The sequence below is a fragment of the Anguilla anguilla genome, chromosome 1, assembly GCF_013347855.1.
Source record: "Anguilla anguilla isolate fAngAng1 chromosome 1, fAngAng1.pri, whole genome shotgun sequence".
In the NCBI taxonomy this organism is placed as follows: Eukaryota; Metazoa; Chordata; class Actinopteri; order Anguilliformes; family Anguillidae; genus Anguilla; species Anguilla anguilla.
The window spans coordinates 45,956,942-45,977,381 of NC_049201.1; the positions used below are offsets into that span (position 1 = coordinate 45,956,942).

General features: G+C 41.1%; 1 protein-coding gene across 1 annotated transcript in view; it reads left to right on the forward strand.

Moving 5' to 3' along the window:
- The window catches only part of deptor (DEP domain containing MTOR-interacting protein), a 50,354-nt gene that overhangs the window by 23,911 nt on the left and 6,003 nt on the right, over window positions 1-20,440 (forward strand). The window contains exons 6-9 of the mRNA XM_035425569.1: window positions 5,697-5,879; window positions 11,014-11,151; window positions 17,852-17,922; window positions 19,541-19,645. Coding sequence (XP_035281460.1) covers window positions 5,697-5,879; window positions 11,014-11,151; window positions 17,852-17,922; window positions 19,541-19,645 — 497 coding nt within the window. The remainder of the gene's footprint in view (window positions 1-5,696; window positions 5,880-11,013; window positions 11,152-17,851; window positions 17,923-19,540; window positions 19,646-20,440) is intronic.

Below are 20,440 nucleotides of genomic sequence, written 5' to 3' on the forward strand. Positions count from 1 at the left end.
ATCCTACACTTTGCTCACAGTTCCTCCAGTGCCTTCTGGAGTTTAACAGCGTTACCGCTCAATGGCAGCATAGATTGCAGATTTATTTCACTCGCAGGAAGCTCGGATGAGCAATGAAACATTCATTGCTTACAAAGTGACACAGGCCATATGCTACAGAGGGACCGTGGTTTCCAGCGAAGAAGCAGGCTGCAGTTATCTCTCCTGATGTCGCTGCACATTTGGTTATTTAAGGAGGCAGGTTTATTTGTATTTGCTGTTTCATGTAACTGTATATGTCAAGGGTTTCTAGTGCACTTCGAGCAGTTGCTGTTTGTTTGAAAAGTATCTTAAGATAAGTACAGTGACCTACAGTCAGTTCAGTTCCAGAAATTTGTTGCTCAGTAGTTTTAGCAAATTGAGTTAGGTGATCAAAGGGTGTGCAAATTAAATGAATAAGTTTGTAATTATGAATTAAAATGTACATTATATTGTCAATTTCAACATATAATTTCAAGTATATTATTAAATGCTGAAATTATATTACATTACAGTATGTTCTTCTGTAAATTTGAGCTTGTATCTGTTTAACTATGGGCTACACAAGTGTTCATTTAACTGGTGATGAACGAAGAAGAAATACTAGGCTACATTCAGCCAGAATTAAGAATCACGATTTGAGAGTGTATATTTTTTTGTGGTGTAACATACTGTTTTCCCAACCATTCCACCCAGTAATGTCTTGTGGCTGGCCTACTTATTTTTAATGGCAGTCTGCAGGTCCTGCCATTTATGTTTTAAGCTGTCCACATCCTGTTGCTTTGCCCCAGCAATCCCGATGCTTCTGCAGTCTTGGCCCAAGTTGCAAGTTTGTGGAAACGGTCCTCACGAAAGGCATGCCATACTGAGTAACCCATACAAGGGAGGAATGGTGCTTGGTTGCATGCTGCACAAGCACCTCCAGCTTCTCACTACTATTAGGCTCTGCCATCTACACATTGCTTGTACATTGGACCCAGTATCCTTGGCTGGTGCAGGTACTAAAGCAAAGGAAATTTAGTATCCCATTTTCATGGCTGGTCATATTATTGATTAAAATGTTGTTGATTTACATCTAATTTTATGAAGCGGCTTGCAGATTCATTATTTAAATCAATTTGCCTTCCACGAGGAGACCCATAAGACTGCACTCTCATCATGTCGGTCAGATATAAACAAAACGTAGGCTGTAAATCAGTACATAAGTGGAGTATTTTCAACACAGCGAGGGACCACTTCTCATTTCACTGGGCACTTTTTCCAATCGGCCTGGTGAAAGCAGTCGTAAATACAAACTCACTTAGACACAGGAGGTTTTATTGTGCACTATGTGAGTCTGAATACCTGTTTAGAAATTCTGTGTAACTTTGACTTAGCAAAAGACAATTAATGCCTGATAGTGTAATAATGCAAGGCTTCACTGTTGGCAGGATGGAATGGGAACATTGTGTGAGAGGTTCTGGACATCTTTTATTTCTCCCAGAAGGATAGATGTTTCTAAGGCCAGGTGTTTTGTCACAGAAGGTGCAGGTGTCACTGATTCCATGCTTTTTGTGTCTTTTTTTGGAAGTTCTGTGTCTTCCCTGCAGTAACCCTATTATTTTTTTAATTCGATTGGAGCATGCTGTGTTTCTAACAATGTTATTTTTGGTGATGGAAAAAAGCAATTAAATGCACCAGCCTATCAATGCATTTACTCATATTTTTTGCTAGCAGCAACTCCCCATTGATTTTTTTTAACCTCAAGCTCGTGTTACTGTTGCTACAGTTGCACGTTATTTTATTCATTTCCCACTGCCGTACATGGGATTTATTGGTTAATTTAATAAACACTGTTTAAACACTGTGATTTTTGCCTCTTTTTTAGTTTTCTGTTATTTGACAACTTTGCTGTGACTTCAGCCAGTATTTTCCCTGACAAACATCCAGCCTTAATTATTGCATGGCTGCTCAATATGTATCGTTTGATGATTTCTCGCTTGGGGATTTGAAATAGTGTGATTCTTGCAGTGAAGGTTTCTCTCAGTGCATCTTTGATGCCTCTACCTGTGTCTCCATCTTGCTTGCTCTTCAGAGGCAGATACATTTAATGCTAAAATTGACCCTTGTTAATTGCAACTGTAGTGAATTCATTGGCAAACAATCAGCCACAGCTGTATTATCTGGGCTTGTTGTTTGCGCAGTCCTCCCTGAAGCGCATGTGTATTAAGGAGAGAATCACGCCTTGCGATGACTCACGTAGGTGACACGCATACAGCGCTTCTAGCCCTGTCCACCTATTTGATACATAAGACGCATGTTTCTAGGGCAGAATTTGTTGCATGTTTCTGGGGCAGAATGCGTCATATCTGCACCTGAAACCAGTCGCAAACAGCCTAGTAAATCTAGCACTAAGTCGCTACATCCGGCATCAAATGTCGCCTCCATGTCAATAGGTAATTCGGAGAGTTGCTATGAAAAGCCTCTTGAATTTAATCAATAAAAAATAAGTGTCTGGAGTTACTAAATGACCTTAGAACACCCATTATAACCTGCTATCTTGGTGAGATGAGAGCAAAACTTTAATTTTGGCCACATGCACCAGCAGTGGGTTTAGTGTCTATAAAAGGGCACTTATGTTGTAAGGGGCATCGTACATACAGTTAAGTATGGTGGTGGATCTTTGATTTTACCAGAAAGCTACTGGTCCTGAAGCTTAAGGTCAATGGATTTATGACCCACCCAGAACTGGGGCATTTTGGCCAAACACTGGGTAGCAAACGGTTGCAAAAAAACATGGCTGCAAATGGATCTTTTCTACTGAAGTTCAGTTCTACTGAAAGCGGGTGTAGGCTATATTTGTGACATTCTGGGGGTAATCAATTATTCTGCTTGATTCCATTGAATCATAAAAAATATTTTCTACAGTTGATAATTAAAATAGAGCTCAGAACTTGTATTATTTATTTAATGCAGTTTTTTGTTTGTCTTTATCAAGGGTGTGAATTACTTTGGAGGGCGATATGCAGTGTCAGAGGCATTCTCATGGGTGTTTTGTTGACTTTTCCTATGCAGTTCTGTGCTCATAGAAACCATAGAAACTATCTAGCATGACCTCTTTTTTTCTAAATTGAAATTTTGCAGCGGTGTGGAGAGTGTTTCTTGCCTGGTGATTTTTGTTTCATTGGAGTTCTAAAAGTCCCACCTCCATTTCAGATGTCAGCACCACATCAGAGAAATAAAAGGCATTCTTAGAATTTGCCTTCAAGCGGGACAGGGGGACAACTGTAATGGCGGGAGACTTGGCCTGTATCCTTCTAACAAAAGGATTGATGTCACTCCCCATCCATCTGAAGGTTAAGCCATCCGGAAGTATGTAACACCGCCAACTCCTCCCTTTTTCCCATGGAGTGATGCCTTGCTTTAGCTTGATTTACACTTGATCAGGGCTAGCATTGACTTGGATTAAAAATGGTGATTGTTAGTATGTATTTAAATGAAAATGAAAAATGGTCATTTAAAAAATTAAATGGGTGTTTTTTTAAATTTGCTTAGATGTATGAAGAGGAACAGTTGTGCAAGTGACATGTTAATAGTGATAAAATAAAGTATAGTCAATAATTAAAGGAGCAGTGTGTCCAAGTGCCTTGATTAGTGTGTGTACCACCTGGACAGTGTGCCACAATATGATGTTGTGTATCTGGGAAGAGTGGTTGTACTTGCTCAGCCAGGCTGTTCCATAGTGTGGTGTTATGTATCTGGGAAGAGTGGTTGTGCTTGCTCAGCCAGGCTGTGCAGGGCCCAGCAGACAATGGGGCTGTCCTCAAAGGCTCCACAACCCCTGGTGGGGAGGGGGGGGGGGGGGTGGGAGGCGCACACAGCTGAGCCCCTACCGCCCACATCATTATTGCAGCATTCTTCTGTGCGAAGACCGCATCAGCGTACATAGACTTCCTGTCTACCTATTTGTTAAATACATTTTAGTGCATAAAACAATATTTCATGTTTTCTTGTGTGTCTGCACCAGTGTTTGTGTTTCTTTTCACTTGCTTTTGGAAATAGAACATAAAGTGTAGGCTTTGGAAAGAAACCTTGTTTTCATCATGCTGTAATTGCACCAATTGTACCTTAGAAGTAAATGGTTCTAATAATGCACCTACTATAAGACTGTGTTGTGATTGCAGTCCATGGTTGCAGTGATTTTGATTTTGTGAACCGCAAACCTTTAAACAACAATTTGGAACAGTCCTAAGTGCAGCCGTGTCATGCTTTTGTCGCTGCCTAAACGCATGAGTATCGCATTAAAGGCTGGACAGGGTCACTAAGTTACATTAGCTCCACTCTTTGGAAATTAACATTCCAAATGTCAGAATGCAGTTTCCTTCCAGCGTCTTGTGTAAAAAAAAAAAACCTTCAGTGTTCTTAATGCTGTATTAAGTGACCCATAAACTTCCAGTTTTAAAAGCTGCAGTTTTCCAGTTACAGTACTAAGATTTAATTTGCTGTGATGTGCATGTTCTGTAGTAGTAACAGGAAGCAAACGCTGGAAAGTTTTTGACATAATTCTCTACTTTAGGCCAAGACTTAAATCCTCAATGGTGGTTTTAATTTGATAACAGATCTGATTCTTGAACATTTGTACTGTAGATTAGAATCGTTGCTCTCTTGTGGATGTCCACTCCCCTGTTCAGATACTGACAGAACAGTTAGTAACAGAGATGGGATCATGGAGGAAGTATCATGTTTGGGAACTGAACCCCTAGATGCTTGAGGGAATTTGTATTTTGGTTGAGAGTCAACCACCCTTCAAACTGTACCAGACATTCTCCCACTTTGTGTGTTGTATTTCATATTATGAAGCACAGTATTATCAATTTACAGAATTTAGGTGTGGTTCTTTAATCCTGTCATATCAAAGTTCTCATGTTTCTCTGATGTAACTATTAAGGGATAATCTGAAATAATCTCTCAATTACTACTAATTCCCCCAGATGATATCTGTTATATGAATATCTCCTCAGCTGACTGAAGGCACAAAGCTGTCATTCTTTGTTTCACCAGGGTTGACACTAATAATGGATAAACAAGGGATGTTCCACTACAGTGAACATTCTACCTCTCTCCCATAATCAAAAGAATGTCAAAGTTAGCACGTATGCTGCATTGGTAACAAAAATCTTATAAAGTACAATCTCACCACTATGTGCTTGAATTGGTCTTGAGTTTAAATGAGCTTAGATGTCAACAGATTGATTAGAGCAGGTTGTCCATATTGATCTCTTCCTTCACACAAGGATTAGTTGCTCTCAGGTTCTCGCAACTGAAAGTGTTGACCATGTCCGGGCCCATCGAGAGGGGATTACATGATTGCTGGCACAGAGGTACCAGAAGGGGATTTTTTAGTGGAAATGACTGGAACAACTTAGCAGCTGTTTAGGATTCTGCTGAGCTGCTTCCACTTCTGTCAAAAACAGCCCTCTCCTTATCCCTAGTTCCTCATGGTTTCGGGTGACCAGTTTACCTTGCACATTGAGCTTAACTGCAGTAAGCCTTAACTGTGATTTGTTTTCAATTGTATCCTTAAAACAGATGCGGCTCCCTAAGATAAACCAGGCTAACGATGAGGCAGTGCATGATATGGGTGTCCCTGGTAGAAGCGTGTAGTAATGCTGTGTTCTCTGCATTCTTGTTTCTTGCAGTGACCAATAAGCACCACTTTGCGGACGGGGGCCTCCTGTACCAGTTCAGGATGAACTTCCGGCGGCGGCGGCGGCTGATGGAGCTGCTGAACGAGCGTTGTCGCGCCATCCCGGAGAGCCAGGACAGCCCCTTCTGTCTGCGCAAGCAGAACTCTGAGGGCGGTAACACCAGCTTCCTCTCAGGTAGTTCTGTCGTGCTGTCCTATCTGTCAGTCAGCTGGGGCTGTGCTCGTCTGTGAGCCAGCTATAGGGGTGTGTTCAGTCAGTCGGTCAGCTGGGGCTGTGCTAGTCTGTGAGCCAGCTAAAGGGGTGTGTTCAGTCAGTCAGTCAGTCAGCTGAGGGTGTGTTTGCCTGTGAGCCAGCTATAGGGGTGAGTTCAGTCAGTCAGTCAGCTGGGGCTGTGCTTGCCTGTGAGCCAGCTAAAGGGGTGTGTTCAGTCAGTCAGTCAGTCAGCTGAGGGTGTGTTTGCCTGTGAGCCAGCTATAGGGGTGAGTTCAGTCAGTCAGTCAGCTGAGGGTGTGCTTGTCTGTGAGCCAGGTAGTCGGGTGTCGTCAGTCGGTGAGTCAGCAGAAGACATGTTTGGGGAATGCCTTTGCACAGTATGCCACTGTTCTCATTCTGAGGACCATTTACCAGTGCTCTGGATTTAAATAACTCAAGGTGTCTGTTGAAACCTTGAGAAAGTGCACGTCTCACGCTGGAGAGGCTAAATGGCTCCAAATCAAACAATTCATCTGATCTTTCTCCCAGCCCTTGCATGCTCCGTGTTTCCTGTGCCAGACTTGGCATTCTCATCACGCACTGATCATAACTGAGTTAACCTTGGAGACTCACTTTTGTTCTCTGTTTTGACTCTTATCAGCCTCAGCAGCTGATAGGTTCAGCCTGAGGAGGCATGACTGGACAAGTCCACAAGGACTTAAGCCACCTTCACTTGCTCCAGCAAGGTGACACTTCCATACTGGAATCTGTATGTGAATGAACAATAGCAATCTCCTATCTGCTCTTTGGGCACCTTGTTTATCAGGTACCCGTATCTATGAAAATGTACATGAAACCTTGCATATCTGTACACTAATCTTCTTGGAAAACAATGGGCACAATTACATTTCATTGTTAGAAGATTTTTTTCATCTTTGTCCTTGGTTGCTCTTTCAAACTCGGCCCATAGGTACTGAGCCATTACAGGCATGCTCCGAAATATACTTCTGTTACTTCAACGAAATATGGCTAGTTAGTGCATGCTGTATCAGGACAATTTATGATGTCTTAAAGTTACTTATAAACACTTGTGTTTTGGAGTCTAAAGTATGATCACAGATTTATTTAACATAGGCATAATGGGAGCTCCGTTTGACTTAGACACTGGGCACTTTTGTGGAAGGAAAATGATTTGCATCTTCTAGTATTAGTGGGTACCTGTGAAAATGTTTTTGCTAACTCCATAACTGAAATGGAAGACCAGCAGAGTTCATATGTATCAGCACAGGACATCAGAAAGCCAGTACTTTACACCGTCAGTTGTAATGGCTGCCCACATATAATCTCATGTTTTGATAAAGCAGTCACACGATTCTCAAAAATGTTGGCTGGACAGGTTTGACATTCTGTTGCTCTGGTCGTTTGAATAAGCTGCAGTTGTCCTCTGGAAGAAAAGAGGACAATAGGCTTAAAGGAAAATACTACTCCTTCATAACTATTAGGCTACCTGCTGAACGAGCTTAGTTCAGGGTGAGAAACTTGTTTTTACTTTAACTTACATTATTTGATATTACTGATATTATAGATCTGGCTTTATTATCTTTATGTCATGAAAAGTCGTTAAGACTATATATTCTCTTTGCTTATTTTTAATTTAAAAAAAATAAATATTAAATTATTTTTATTTTTGTGTCTCCCATTTGTTTCAAATACAAGATTAATTCATCTGAAAGCAAGGTAGACACATTTTAAGATTACCAGTACTGTATTTTTCAAATTATAGAAACCCTCAGGTTAAGGTAAGATAAAGGTTACCAAGTACATTTTTAAAAATATTTCATTTTTAAGCTACGCTTATTATTATTTCTTGCACTGTGCTAGCTTGTGTCTTGTACCTTCTAATACCAACGCACAGAGGTGGCCCGACCTCACACTCTATGTTCAGACCACAGTGTTTGCAGTTTGGTTTAACATTTACTCTGGATTACTGCTAAAAGCAAAGATAACTCTGACCCTACAGGGGTATGAATACTTTCCCCATGTTGTTACAAGTGACACAATCCGTGTAAAAATGGGGCCCAGAGCAGCTTGTGTGTATTTTTGTAGGAGAGCAGACAGTATGTCCTGCCTTAGTTTTTTTGTTTTGTTTTGTTTTTTTTTTATTCAGACAAGGTGAAAGCAGAGAGGGTAACAGACAGAGAAGACCTCACAACTCAGAAGGTGCCATAGAAAAGGGTCAAACGCCCAACCACATGCGGGGACTAATTTACTGCTAGAGAGTTGTCTGCCCTACCGGTTGCATCACACATCTCAGCATAGTCCGTAAAGGGTAACAAGATTTAAACAGTATCATATGACAGTTTTCCATTTTTCAGCAATGATCCAGTGCTTCAGGGGTATCATAAAAGTTATGTAACTAAAAGAGAATTAAGGGAAAGAAAGGAGCTCGATCTACCTCTTGTGAGAGTGATTTTGAAACAAGGTGTTATTTTCTGTTTGGCTCTGTGGCTCCAAATTTCTCAGCGGGGATTTGAAAGGATTGTTTACTTTCTTGCTTTTTTAAAATGTTATTTCAGTTTAGTGTTTCTGATTGGCCCAGTTTTTCTGTGTGATGAAGGATATTTTAGATGCTTACAGAAGTTTCTGACTATTTGTCAGCTTAAAATATCCTTTGCACACAAAAATTGACTGGGCCAATTAAATACATACACTAAAATAAAACTAAGATAGTATAAATAAAAACTCTGGAAAGCGTACCATCCTTTTAAATGGGAAAAAGATTTGTTTGGCTGGCTGCTTCTTCAGACCTGAAGTATGCTCAGTCACAGCCCAAGTGTCAGTGGATTGAAAGGAAATAGCAAAGCTAGCCAGTTCACTCATGCCAGACGTGCCTGGAGAGTGTGTGCTGTCTTTCCCTCAATTTTCCTGTCATTTAGTTTCAAGTACTGTTAGCGCTTTGGCTCATCTGCTTTACAGAGAGATGGAGCTCTTACTGATGTAACAGTTGGGATCTTGTATTAGTGAGCACCTCCTTGTGGTATCAGTATTGGGGAATATCCCTATCGATCTTGCCTTTGTTCGTCCATTTTCATTCTTATCCTTCCTCTGAATGCTGGCATTTATTAATACATACAGTATAGCCTCTGCTTGTATGTATTGTGTGAACATGTATTCATATATTTTAATGCATGTGATAGCCTACTAGGATTTTAAATAGAGGCAGAAACCATTGTGGTGTTCAAGACCAGTCTTGACAAAGTTCTGGATGCCAGTGGTTCTCAAATTGGGGCTTAAGACCCATTCCTGCACTGGGGTTAGGGCAGTGGTTCCCAACCGTCCTGTAGGTTTTCCCTCCATCCTCAATGAAACACACCTCATTCAACAGCTGGAGATCTTGTTGAGTTTGTAATTAGTAGAATTAGGTGTGCCAAATTAGGGTCCAAATGAAAACCCATAGGATGGTAGATCTCCAGGACCGGCATGGGAACCATTGGGCTAGAGTGTATTCTATATATATAGAGTCATGGGTGGTTCGAGAGATACACATGACAAAATAAATACATGTAGGTTTGGCCATATTTTAATAAGGGATGAGCCACAAATTACAGTATATGCTCAAATGTTTCATGGGATCAGGGCTGAACATGGATTGTTCTCCTTATCAAACATTATTGTGGTCTTGCGTTTTTCAACTTAGCACTCTGAGTGAATCAAATTTTTTGTTTCCTTAAACCCTCCCTCTGTGTTACTTAATCGATGTTAGACTGAGAATGAGGAGTTCTTGAGTGTTAAAGAGGTCAGTGTTGTTCAAGACTTGCATTTTGTGTTCGTTGTTTTTGGATGGGACTGATCCACATTCCACCTCTGCCCGCAAGGGGAGAAAGCTGATGTGGTTTAAAACCAGATGTGGTTGTGTAGTTTTTCTAGCGGAACTGCAAATAAACTGGAGCCGGTCCAGGAGGGAGACCCCTGTTAAATGACTATGCAACAGACTGGGATATGAACCTTCATACTCAGATTCATACTCACACTAGATGCTGGTAAAAGCTGGTAAAGGTCTGGCTATGGGAATGTCATTTTCTCACAGAATTGTTAAAGATCCAGGAAACCGGATTCAAATTGTGGTTATATTCCCCAGAAGTCACAACTGGTTGTCTTCTTAATATATATTTCAGGTTTTTAACCCAGTTGTAGCCATTAAATTGTACTGAACACTGTTAGATTATGGTGACCTGTTCAGCAGATAAGAACAGGGTGGGCGTGTATCCTCCGCTCATTAGTATTCATATCTGTAAGACACATCATATGCAAACCATTCCTCATCACTAGGTTAGAGCAGGTTGTCCAGTGCAGTATCATTAGACTAGTAACACTGAGCTGCTGTACACTGACATTAGACTTGACAGCAGTCTCATACTCGCATTACGTTTGAATAAAGAAAGACGTTAATTCCACATATCTAAGCTTGAAAGCTATTTAATTAGGCTATCACTTGCTAAACGTTGGCCTACTTACGATCAATCACGCATCTGTTCTGCAACCACCGAGAGTGTCACTAGCAGCAAAAGTTGAGAGTTGGACCTTCAATTAATTCAGGAAGTATGACGTATTAAATGTAGAGCACTTGTGTTCTAAATTGAGAAAGGCTTGTCAGGCGTTGTCTGATCTATGAATGGAAGCAGAGAAGGTCTGCTCTTTGAAGTATGTGTACTAGTGTGTGAATGTATGAGAGAAGTTAGCAAAGTATGAGTCCCTATGTTTTTTTACCCCATTGTGTATTAGCCCCCAGCCTCAGTATGTCTAGCATAACGGGTGCAGGCGGTGTGATTCTTTCACTCTGTCAGTTAGCTTGACGGCTAGCGTGTGAACTACAGTGTGAGTTTTAGACTGTGTGTATTTGTGTATGTCACCCAGTGTATTGTTGCATGTGCTTTTGTTCAGCTGGGTTCCTGTGATGCATGCAGAGTAGAGTTTGTAACACCACCCCTTTCTCTTAGTTGGCCCCAGTTTGTGTTTGAAGCTGGCCATGCATGTGACCTCTAACTCTCTCTGTCTTTCAGTGGGCCTCATTGTGAGTGATGCTCTCTCCCTCTCCCTCTCTCTCTCTCTGTCTCAGTCAGCCCCACGAAAGAGATTAAGGTGGTGTCAGCAGTGCGGCGGAGCAGTATGAGCAGTAGCTGCAGCAGCAGTGGCTACTACAGCAGCAGCCCCACCCTCAGCAGTAGTCCACCCGTCCTCTGCAACCCCAAGTCAGGTATGAGCCCCTGCCCCCAACCTTCTGCCTCCAAAAATACACCATGAACCCCGTCCAGTAATGCTAGCAGCAGAGAGCGGTGTTTGCTGGGGACGTTTAACACGCACAGGTGATTTAGATGATAGTCTAGTAACAATTTGTGTGTTAAAATTTGCTTTCCAACCAGAGACCTGTTTTTAACCAGGTTCGGAGAAAGGCAACCCAGAGAAAGAATGGTCATTGTCCTAATATCAAGCATTATGCTGAGAAGTCACCAAGCATGGTTAGCCCAAAGCTGAAAATAATAGTTAAAACATCATGCTGATCCATAAATGTATTATGAAAACAATGAAAAGCTGACTATTTTGTACTAATATTAAATGTTTTATTACATTTTTTTAAACTACAATTTGTGGAATTTAACACTTCGTTTATACGCACAGGCTAGTTCTAAATGTGTTTAAGAAAATATATTCACATTGTACTGTAATCAACAGTGTTACTGCCCCCATTGTCACCATCTGACTTTCCCTCTTTTGTGCTCTGGCTCAGTTCTGTGACATTTCTGCCCTGTAACTAGGCAGTTTCTACCCCACGTGGTTAGGAATCCATTAAGCAGCTTTGAGGCAAAGGAAGAAATTTGCCACAGAGTTTGTCTCTAGGTGCTATTGGCTTGCATGGAAAAAATATGACGACCGAGGCTGACATTGGTCAGTTGTTGCTGTGCAATCATTGGTTTGGCGAAAATATGACTGGCCCTAGCACAAATTAGACTTTCTGATGCCAAGCTCATAAATTACAGGGATACATGTTACAGAAAGAGTTTCTGGAATTAATTTAAACAATTAGTATCTACTTGAATATGACAGTTCTGGCTGTTGTTATGAATTTCTTGTCTGTTTCTTGGAAATTCATTAATGTCTAAGTCACTTAGACTTGTGCTCAGAAGGTTTTAGATTACAATCCTGGGTGAGGAACTTCTGTTGTTTCCAATTAGCAATAAGACGTTAGCAAGCTACTTGTCCTGAATTGGCATATTAAACTGTGTCACATTAGTGTATAATGTGTCAACTGTTTGTTATCTCGAGTAAATGTCTGCTAAGCAAATAAAGAATACAAATACGAATGACATCAGCCCCTCTTGCAATATACTGTGCTTGTGCTTGTGGTTGTTTCACCAGAGCAGTCAGTTCTCTGGGGATGTTTAGCACTGAAGGAAGTAGGGCCTCTCAAGCGGTGCATCCAGCAAAGGCGCTGGTTTTCGTTGCAGTGATGAGTCTTATTGAGTGACACACAACTGGTTTTGGTATTGCCTTGTGGGGGAGGGTTTCCGCCTCATCGCTCAAGAGAAACTGCTCTGGTTTCCGTCATGAAGCGCACTACTGCGCCTACGGAAAGGACCAGGCAATCTAAATCGGGGGAAAACTGATAACTAAAGAGTAAAAAAAAAAAAAAAAAGCGAGACAAAAATGATCTTATTCTGTTGCTGAGTAAGATTAGCAAATCTGTAAGAAGTTGGCAGCGTATGTTTCTATATCAGCTTCTGAAATCTGCACAGCTCCATGTCCTGCTGGCTTGAACAGCTTGTTTGTTTTCTCTGAGGACATAATGTAACCATTAGTACAAAACTGCGGTCCTTTCCACCAGTTGGCAACAGTGTGCGGTAATTGCACCATTAAAGTGCATAAAACGAGCCAAAGAGTTTTCTACAGGAGGCTCATATGCTATTTATTTCTCTTTAACTTCGCATTATTCCTGAAGTACTGCCAAGATGCTGTTGCAAAATCATACTGAGCATGTTCCTTTTTTATATCAATTTCATACTTCCCATCACAGCTGGCTCCTAAGCTGCTCTCTAAAACGTCCCCAAAGGAACTGGAGGTCAAATGTTAATAGGTTCTCAGTTCACTGTCTCAACCATCTGTGGTGTGTGTGGTGATGATTCATATTTACATTGTAATACTCTTCAAATATACAAATATAAGACAAATATACATACAGTACATGTATACATGCACACACAATAAGTAATTATTAATAATACATCCAGGAGCCTCATTGCTTCAAATCAGACAACTACAATGCACATTTATAGTTACAGATAGGCTAAGTAGTTGGCCGTAGTTCCACTTGCCGGACAGACAGGGACTCTGAATCCAGATATCATTTTTGTTTGAAGTGAGAGCCAGATATGGGTAACGGTCAACAGTTAATTGTTTGTAAAACGCTCAGCCTCTAGTGAGAAACTTGAAATGCTGAGTTATGGCTGTGCCCTAACCTTAACCATGGTTGAGGATGAAAAGAAACCAGAGAGGAGAGTCTCTAACATAAACCCTTTGACCTAGTCGTCACTTGAGAAGTTCCTTAGCCTGCGGTGAAGCCGTGAAGAGGAAGGGGGCGGGGGTGTGGCTGGTGTTGGAGTGGAGCGGGGGCTGATGTTGTCGCGAGCACTCCTCCACTGGGCCGAAACGGAGGAGCGGCTGTCATGGCGATTGAACGCAGGCCCGAGCATGCCACTAATAAAGGGCTTGTAACGGAGCACCTCATTAAAGCCCCTTCGCGGCTGGGGGTCCCCCTCCTCAGGGCACCAGGGGGACTCGAAAGTTCTCACCGTACAGCCTGACATGCCTGCCGGCCATGTTGTTATCTTTGAGCCCTTGAGACCCCCCCCACCCCCCCCAAGAAAAGTTTATTTTTCCCGAGGTCATATCATAACATCCACTAATAAACAATGGGGCATGATGGAAATGTGTTCTCACCATGAGTACTTTGCATAAACAACACCACACACGCTAAATGCAACACACACTCACTATGGGAACAAGAGACACACAAAAATAATACTTCCCCTCCCCCTAATGAAGTGAAACAAACATACAGTACACTGTCTCAGGAGCATGTAGTGAGATGACTTGCAGCACACGCTCACTCTCTGAGAAAGGTGAAGTATAAAACAGTGTATTCTCCAGCTCTCATTTGTGGGGTAAAAAATGTCTTCTTATGAGCTTTTATGTGACTACAATGTGCTTTTGTATTATCAAGCCTGGGGTGGAATGGGAGGTTTTTATGGACTGCAGATGGTTTATCTGTGTAATAGGGTTCCCTCACTCCGGTCTGAACTCATTTCCAGGAAAATCCACTATGGAATGTGAACTGGCTCCGAATATAAATATTAGAAGTTGCAATAAGGTGTAAAATTGACGCTGATTGGGACCCAAAAGCTGATTAAGAAGAATAGCATCCGCACAACTTTTTTTACTTTATTATTGCGCAATTACCCAGGCACTTATTTTTTATGTATTGGAAGTCGCTTGTGTTGCCACATTGTGTCAGTGCTTATGCAGTTCTTAGAAAACTGCCTCTTTGCTGGGAAACCTAAATCATGTTTAACCTGTAGCCTAGCCACATGCATCTTTCATTCATTCATTCATTCGTTCATATTTACACTTGGGTGGATAATACCCCTCTGTCCCACTGCAGTGATCACCCCAGGCTTGCAGTGTCACATGGGATAGTGATGTCACATTAATCACCCTGTGGGCTCATGCAGGCTGCTAATGAATAATGGAGTCTCCTCTGCACTGGACGAAGGGAGTGTGTCACATGGATTGTAGCAGATTCAACATGGACACATGCATACATCTGTTAGTTAAAATGGTGTGTTTGGCTGGAAAGGATCTGTCGGCTAAAGATGCGTTTGGTAGTAAAGGGTCTATCAGTCAGGTACAGATATGTTTGGCAGGGCATGTTCCTTTAGGGTCATCTGTCTTGTTTTATTTGCATCTTGTCTGTTCATAGTTTTCTCTTTCGTTGTTTATCTCTCAGAGAAGGAATGTTCCTCCCGTTCGCCGTGATTAACAACATGCACATAAAAGGCACAGGAAACATTAGTGGAAGGAGGAGTGGAGAGAAAGTGACCCCCACAATGGGAGAATGGAGCAGGAGAGGGCTGTGGTGGTGTCTACAGCTGGGCTTTAATTATCATGCTGGAAGTGACTCTCCAAGCAGAAAGAGACTCTCCTAAATGAACATACATACATACATACATACATGCATACATGCATGCATGCATGCATGCATAAAAAATACATTAATACATACATACATGCATACCTACATGCATACAAACATGCATACATGCATACCTACATGCATGCATGCATACAAACATACATTCATACATACATATATTCATACATGCATACATATCTACATGCATGCATGCATACAAACATATATACATACATACATTCATACATGCATATCTACATGCATGCATGCATACATACATACATTCATACATACATATATTCATACATGCATACATACCTACATGCATGCATGCATACAAATATGCATACATACCTACATTCATACATGCATATCTACATGCATGCATGCATGCATACGTACATACATACATACATATATTCATACCTGCATGCATGCATACGTACATACATACATATATTCATACATGCATATTCATACATGCATATGTACTGTACATACATACATACATTCATTCATACATATATACACACCTACATGCATGCATGTGTACAAGCATGCATACATGCATACATTCATACATGCATATCTACATGCATGCATGCATACATACATACATACATACATACATATATTCATACCTACATGCATGCATGAATACAAACATACATACATACATACTGTACATACATTCATTCATACCTACATGCATGCATGCATACAAACATGCATACATTTAAAGGGTGATATATAAATTTTAAAAAGTTCAACTTTGTTTGGTGTATCTTATCTTGCATATTGTGTGAATGCATTTCATTTTTTTAAAGCCAAGTGAATTTTTGTTGTATTCTTATCTTCTCTTTAGGTTCAGATAGGTAATCTGTCAGCATAAAGATGAGAGGTAGCTGGTCAATGGTGAATAGAAGAAAAATTCTCAAATAATGGCATATATTCCAGTCTGTTGTAACATGTCTAGTTATCCTGTTACTGAATATTACTAACGGTCGGCAGTGCTGTAGCACAGTAGAACTAACTATTCCAGTCTAAACCTTGTGGTGATTTTGCAGATGCTTACTGAAGTAAGGAAACCATTGAAACAATCTCTCTTCCCTTCCATTCTGTTCTCATTTCTGTAGCCTGAGAGTTGAGTGGCAGTGAGAGGGAGGTCATGGTTTTTAGTCTTTGTACAGTCTCAGGTTTGGACACACTTCACAGTGTAAAGCAGAAAAACAGGCCATTCCTAAAAATCACACAGGGATAACAGCAGCAAAGACTGTCCTGTCAACTTGAGGGCTCTACACTGTTTTCTCTTCCACGACACTCCTGAATCATGTGCACCAAGTGCTGACTTTTCCTATCAGTCTTAACTATGCTGTTAAATTTCTCCATTCCATTAATTATAAACTCATGTAATTTTATATTTGCTGGCTATTTTATCTGCTATAGTTTGATCTGCAGTAATCTTATGAAAGATGTTTGTTCTCACTACTTAATTGTCGTGTAATGCCATAATTATATGAGCGTAGTAAGTATATTGCATTGCTACTCTTGTGATGTGAGTATATTTAGATTTTTACCTTTATAGACAGTTCATTTAAAACTCTATTATCTTCCTGTAATTTGTGGATGGGTGATGTAGAACACTGCTCATTATTTCTTCAATACCAAAGTTTATTTGAGGTCGAGAAGGAACTCTTTTTTCCTCTGTAATTTAGGAAAATGTCTGATCCATTATGATCTCATTCCACAGATTCCATTAGTGAAGTCGTACCCACAAGATGAATACTCCTCCCAGATTAGATTAGTTTTATGCTATTAAGAACTCATTTTATTGTATACTGTGATATGGACATAACTAACCCTCATCTTGTCTTCACTGTTCTAAGTAAGTCCTTTTTCACAGAAAGCTTTTGCATGTTGGCTTATTTTTGGTTGAATAAATACTGACAAAGTAAATATGTGCGTTATGAGTCACGAGGCAAGATTTATTTACTGTTAGGACTTTGTGAGGACTATCTGAGGGTTATTTATGTCCTAATATATACAATCATAGAATTGAAAGAGGGCGTAAAATTTTTTATATTGCTATAATATACTATAGGTTGCGGCTTGGAAGCAATCACATCTATGTTTGGCAGATGTCTGTTCTCAGTTATGCATATGACAACTTGGGTTCCTGGGGTTTCATTGCTTGAGTGATAATATGGGTTGGGATTGTTGAATGAGAGTTGTTGACGATTATGAATGTGATCTCCAGTAGCGCTACTGCAATAGACTTTGTTTTTGAATGTCTGTAAACAGAGCTGTATAACTGGAAAACAGGGTAAAATCCACGCAGCACACTTCCCTATATTTCCTATGGTTATAATCATATATTGGATGTAGCGTATGCCTGCTGTAATTTCAAGTGAGTTCAGGAGTACACAGCAGTCATAAAAAACCTATTGGTTGGACGTAGAATTGCACCATTCTGAAATGCCTCGGTTACTGTAAAGTTCTGTGGAGACTTTCATTCATTGGACACTCTCATGTGACCGTGACATGATTCATTTTTGACAAAACTACTGTTGTTCTATTTGCAACACTATCGTGTAAATGAAGAATCCTTGTGTTCTTATATTCTTATTTTGCTGTACTGTGTCACTGGTGGGTGCGGTGAATGGTGACAGTGTGAATCTCTGCTGGATCTGAATCTCACTTCTCTCCACAGTGCTGAAGAGACAAGTCAGCCCTGAGGAGCTGCAGACGCCGGGGGGGCCGTACATAAAGAAGACATTCACGGTGCGTCCTTCCTCCCCCGGTCCGTACCCGCGGACAAAGAGGGCTTTAACTACAGCAGACGCGCGCTGTCATCAAAAACCAGCGCGCACAGATGTCGTCTTCGAAATCCGAGTGGCAAATTAGAATTTAATAGACGGGGTCATTTCGCGACTTACTCTCCCTTAACCTCATTATCAGTTGAGCTCTGGGGATTCGGTCCGAAAGGGGGATCCTCTGTGCAGTGTGAATAGCCGGGTGGTGCTGCCGCAGAAATGGTCTCCAGAAATGTACTTTGTACTTTGTTTGCTCAGGCTCATGGTATACACCTTCAGGCTACTAACCCTACCGAGGTACTGCACCTCTTCCATCTTTGTGGAAGATCTGTAAAATAACTGTCAATTTTTACCTTCTGAGGTAAATTTCCTCCAGCAATTTTTCAGCATCATTATTTGATTACTTTTGGAATGCATTTCTAAGGATATTCCTTTATTACATTTTAAAGGAGCCTTTAAATTGATTTTCCTTCATTCCTTGCTGCTCCTTTTTTTTTTTTAAATACTCCCCTGCACACCTAGACATTATAACATGAAAGGACAATGGCTGTTTTCGTGGGTGTTGCATTGCTTTCATTGCTGAGTGTATGTCCAGTGTTTCATTTATATCCAGTCTCTCCCAACTGTTCATTTTCTCCTGCCAAGGAGAAAATTATTACTATTCATTCTTTCATTCTGTAATTCACTAAATGTGTTGTGAGGTTGTTTGAATTACCTTATAAAATTTTGACAAGCTGACCATGTCAGGTAAACCACCTTCATTTCATCCAATTAGAAAAATGTGGATTTGTAAACCTCAAACATTTAAACTTGTTCCATTGGTTTCAAAAGTACATCATATCAATACACTGAAAATGACCTAAATATTCCGCAAACATACAGTTTCCACAGAGAAGTTTATAAATAAAGTCCACATCTTTGGAACCACACGCATGAAGTAAACATGTAGTAAACATGATTTAGTGTAACTTGTGCTGCTTTGTATAATTTTTATAAACTTGTCTTCGGATTTATAGCCAGAGTTCGTGACTCATTCTGTATTACTTCAGCTTCATTTATTGTATTAAATTCAAATTCCATCTGCAAATTTATTTGCTGTTGCATTTGCAACTTATTAGTGACATGTAGTCATTCTATGTTGATAGAATGTAAACCATAAAAATCTGCAGCTAATAGTTTAAAATATGTCTCACTGATTCTTGCCAGTAACTTTATGGTTAAAATCCATGTTGCCAGCCCAAAGTTATCAACCCTGTAAATGCAGTGTTCAGCAAACAATGGAACAGGATATACCGGTGGGTCATGGGAGGTGTTGAGGTGGGAAAAAACTCACAAATGCCATTAACCTAAGCGACCTTGGGTATGAGAAAGGAGTTGTACAAATAAAAGTTGTTATTGACATTCACGACAGGTAAAGAAAACACTTCATTTGTTTCGATGTGCAAGCAGTTGACACGTTTCAATTCCAAACATTTCTGGCTCTATTTATGAGTATTTGCTCAAGTGGACTTGTAGTTTTGTGTTTGAGAACCACACGTTAATGTGTTCTGGTGAATGGTGCTGAACTCCTGCGTTTGGTTTGTCAGATTGTGGGTGATGCCGTGGGCTGGGGCTTCGTGGTGAGGGGGAACAAACCGTGTCACATCCAGGCTGTGGACCCCAGTGGCCCTGCTGCAGCTGCCGGCATGAAGGTACGTACCCCAGAGTTCAGAACATCGGTAACGTGTCATTGGCCGTGTCATTGCCTAAAGCAAACCAAAAAACGGTTACTCAACAATGTCCCGTGACCTTTTTTGAACAATTACTGTTGTGATTGGAATTCATGGACACTCAATCTCCGCTGTTTAGAAAAGCATGCAATAAGGCTGCATTCAGACCAGATCAGGCAATGCGGCACCTTCCCGCAGGGTTGTGCGGAGGTGTGGGTGTGTCACTACGTGGCCCATTTGTGTGACGTCATGTTGTGAACTTTAACCCCCCCGCCCCCCCCCCCCCCCCCCCCCCCATCGCCGGCTTACGTGATTGGCCACCGCAGCGTGACGTCGGGTTGCGTTACGGCAAAAGTTGATTCTGGTTCTACTTCTTCCCGCACGGCCGCTGCGGTTTTTTTCTGCACCCCATGCGGCCCCCGCTCCCGCAGCCTAAACACACTACCCCCATTCAAATGAATGGGAGGACTGCCGTTTTTCCCGCATTGCCTGATCTGGTCTGAATGCAGCCTAGGACATAATATATTTTCACTTTAACACATGTTTAAGCAGCTGGTTGTAACTGTTTTCTGTGGTTGGGGCACTAAAATGCATGCCAGCTCTCTTCCTGTACCATACCATACAGCATTGCCCATGGGCGCACTAGTTTTTCCATTTTGACCCTATAAAAAGAGAGTGCAATCATGGGGACTTTGTAATAGGCACACCTCTGTTCTGTAGTCTCCAGAGACCTGTCCGAGAATGGCTTTCCGGTGATTACATACAGTACATAGCCTA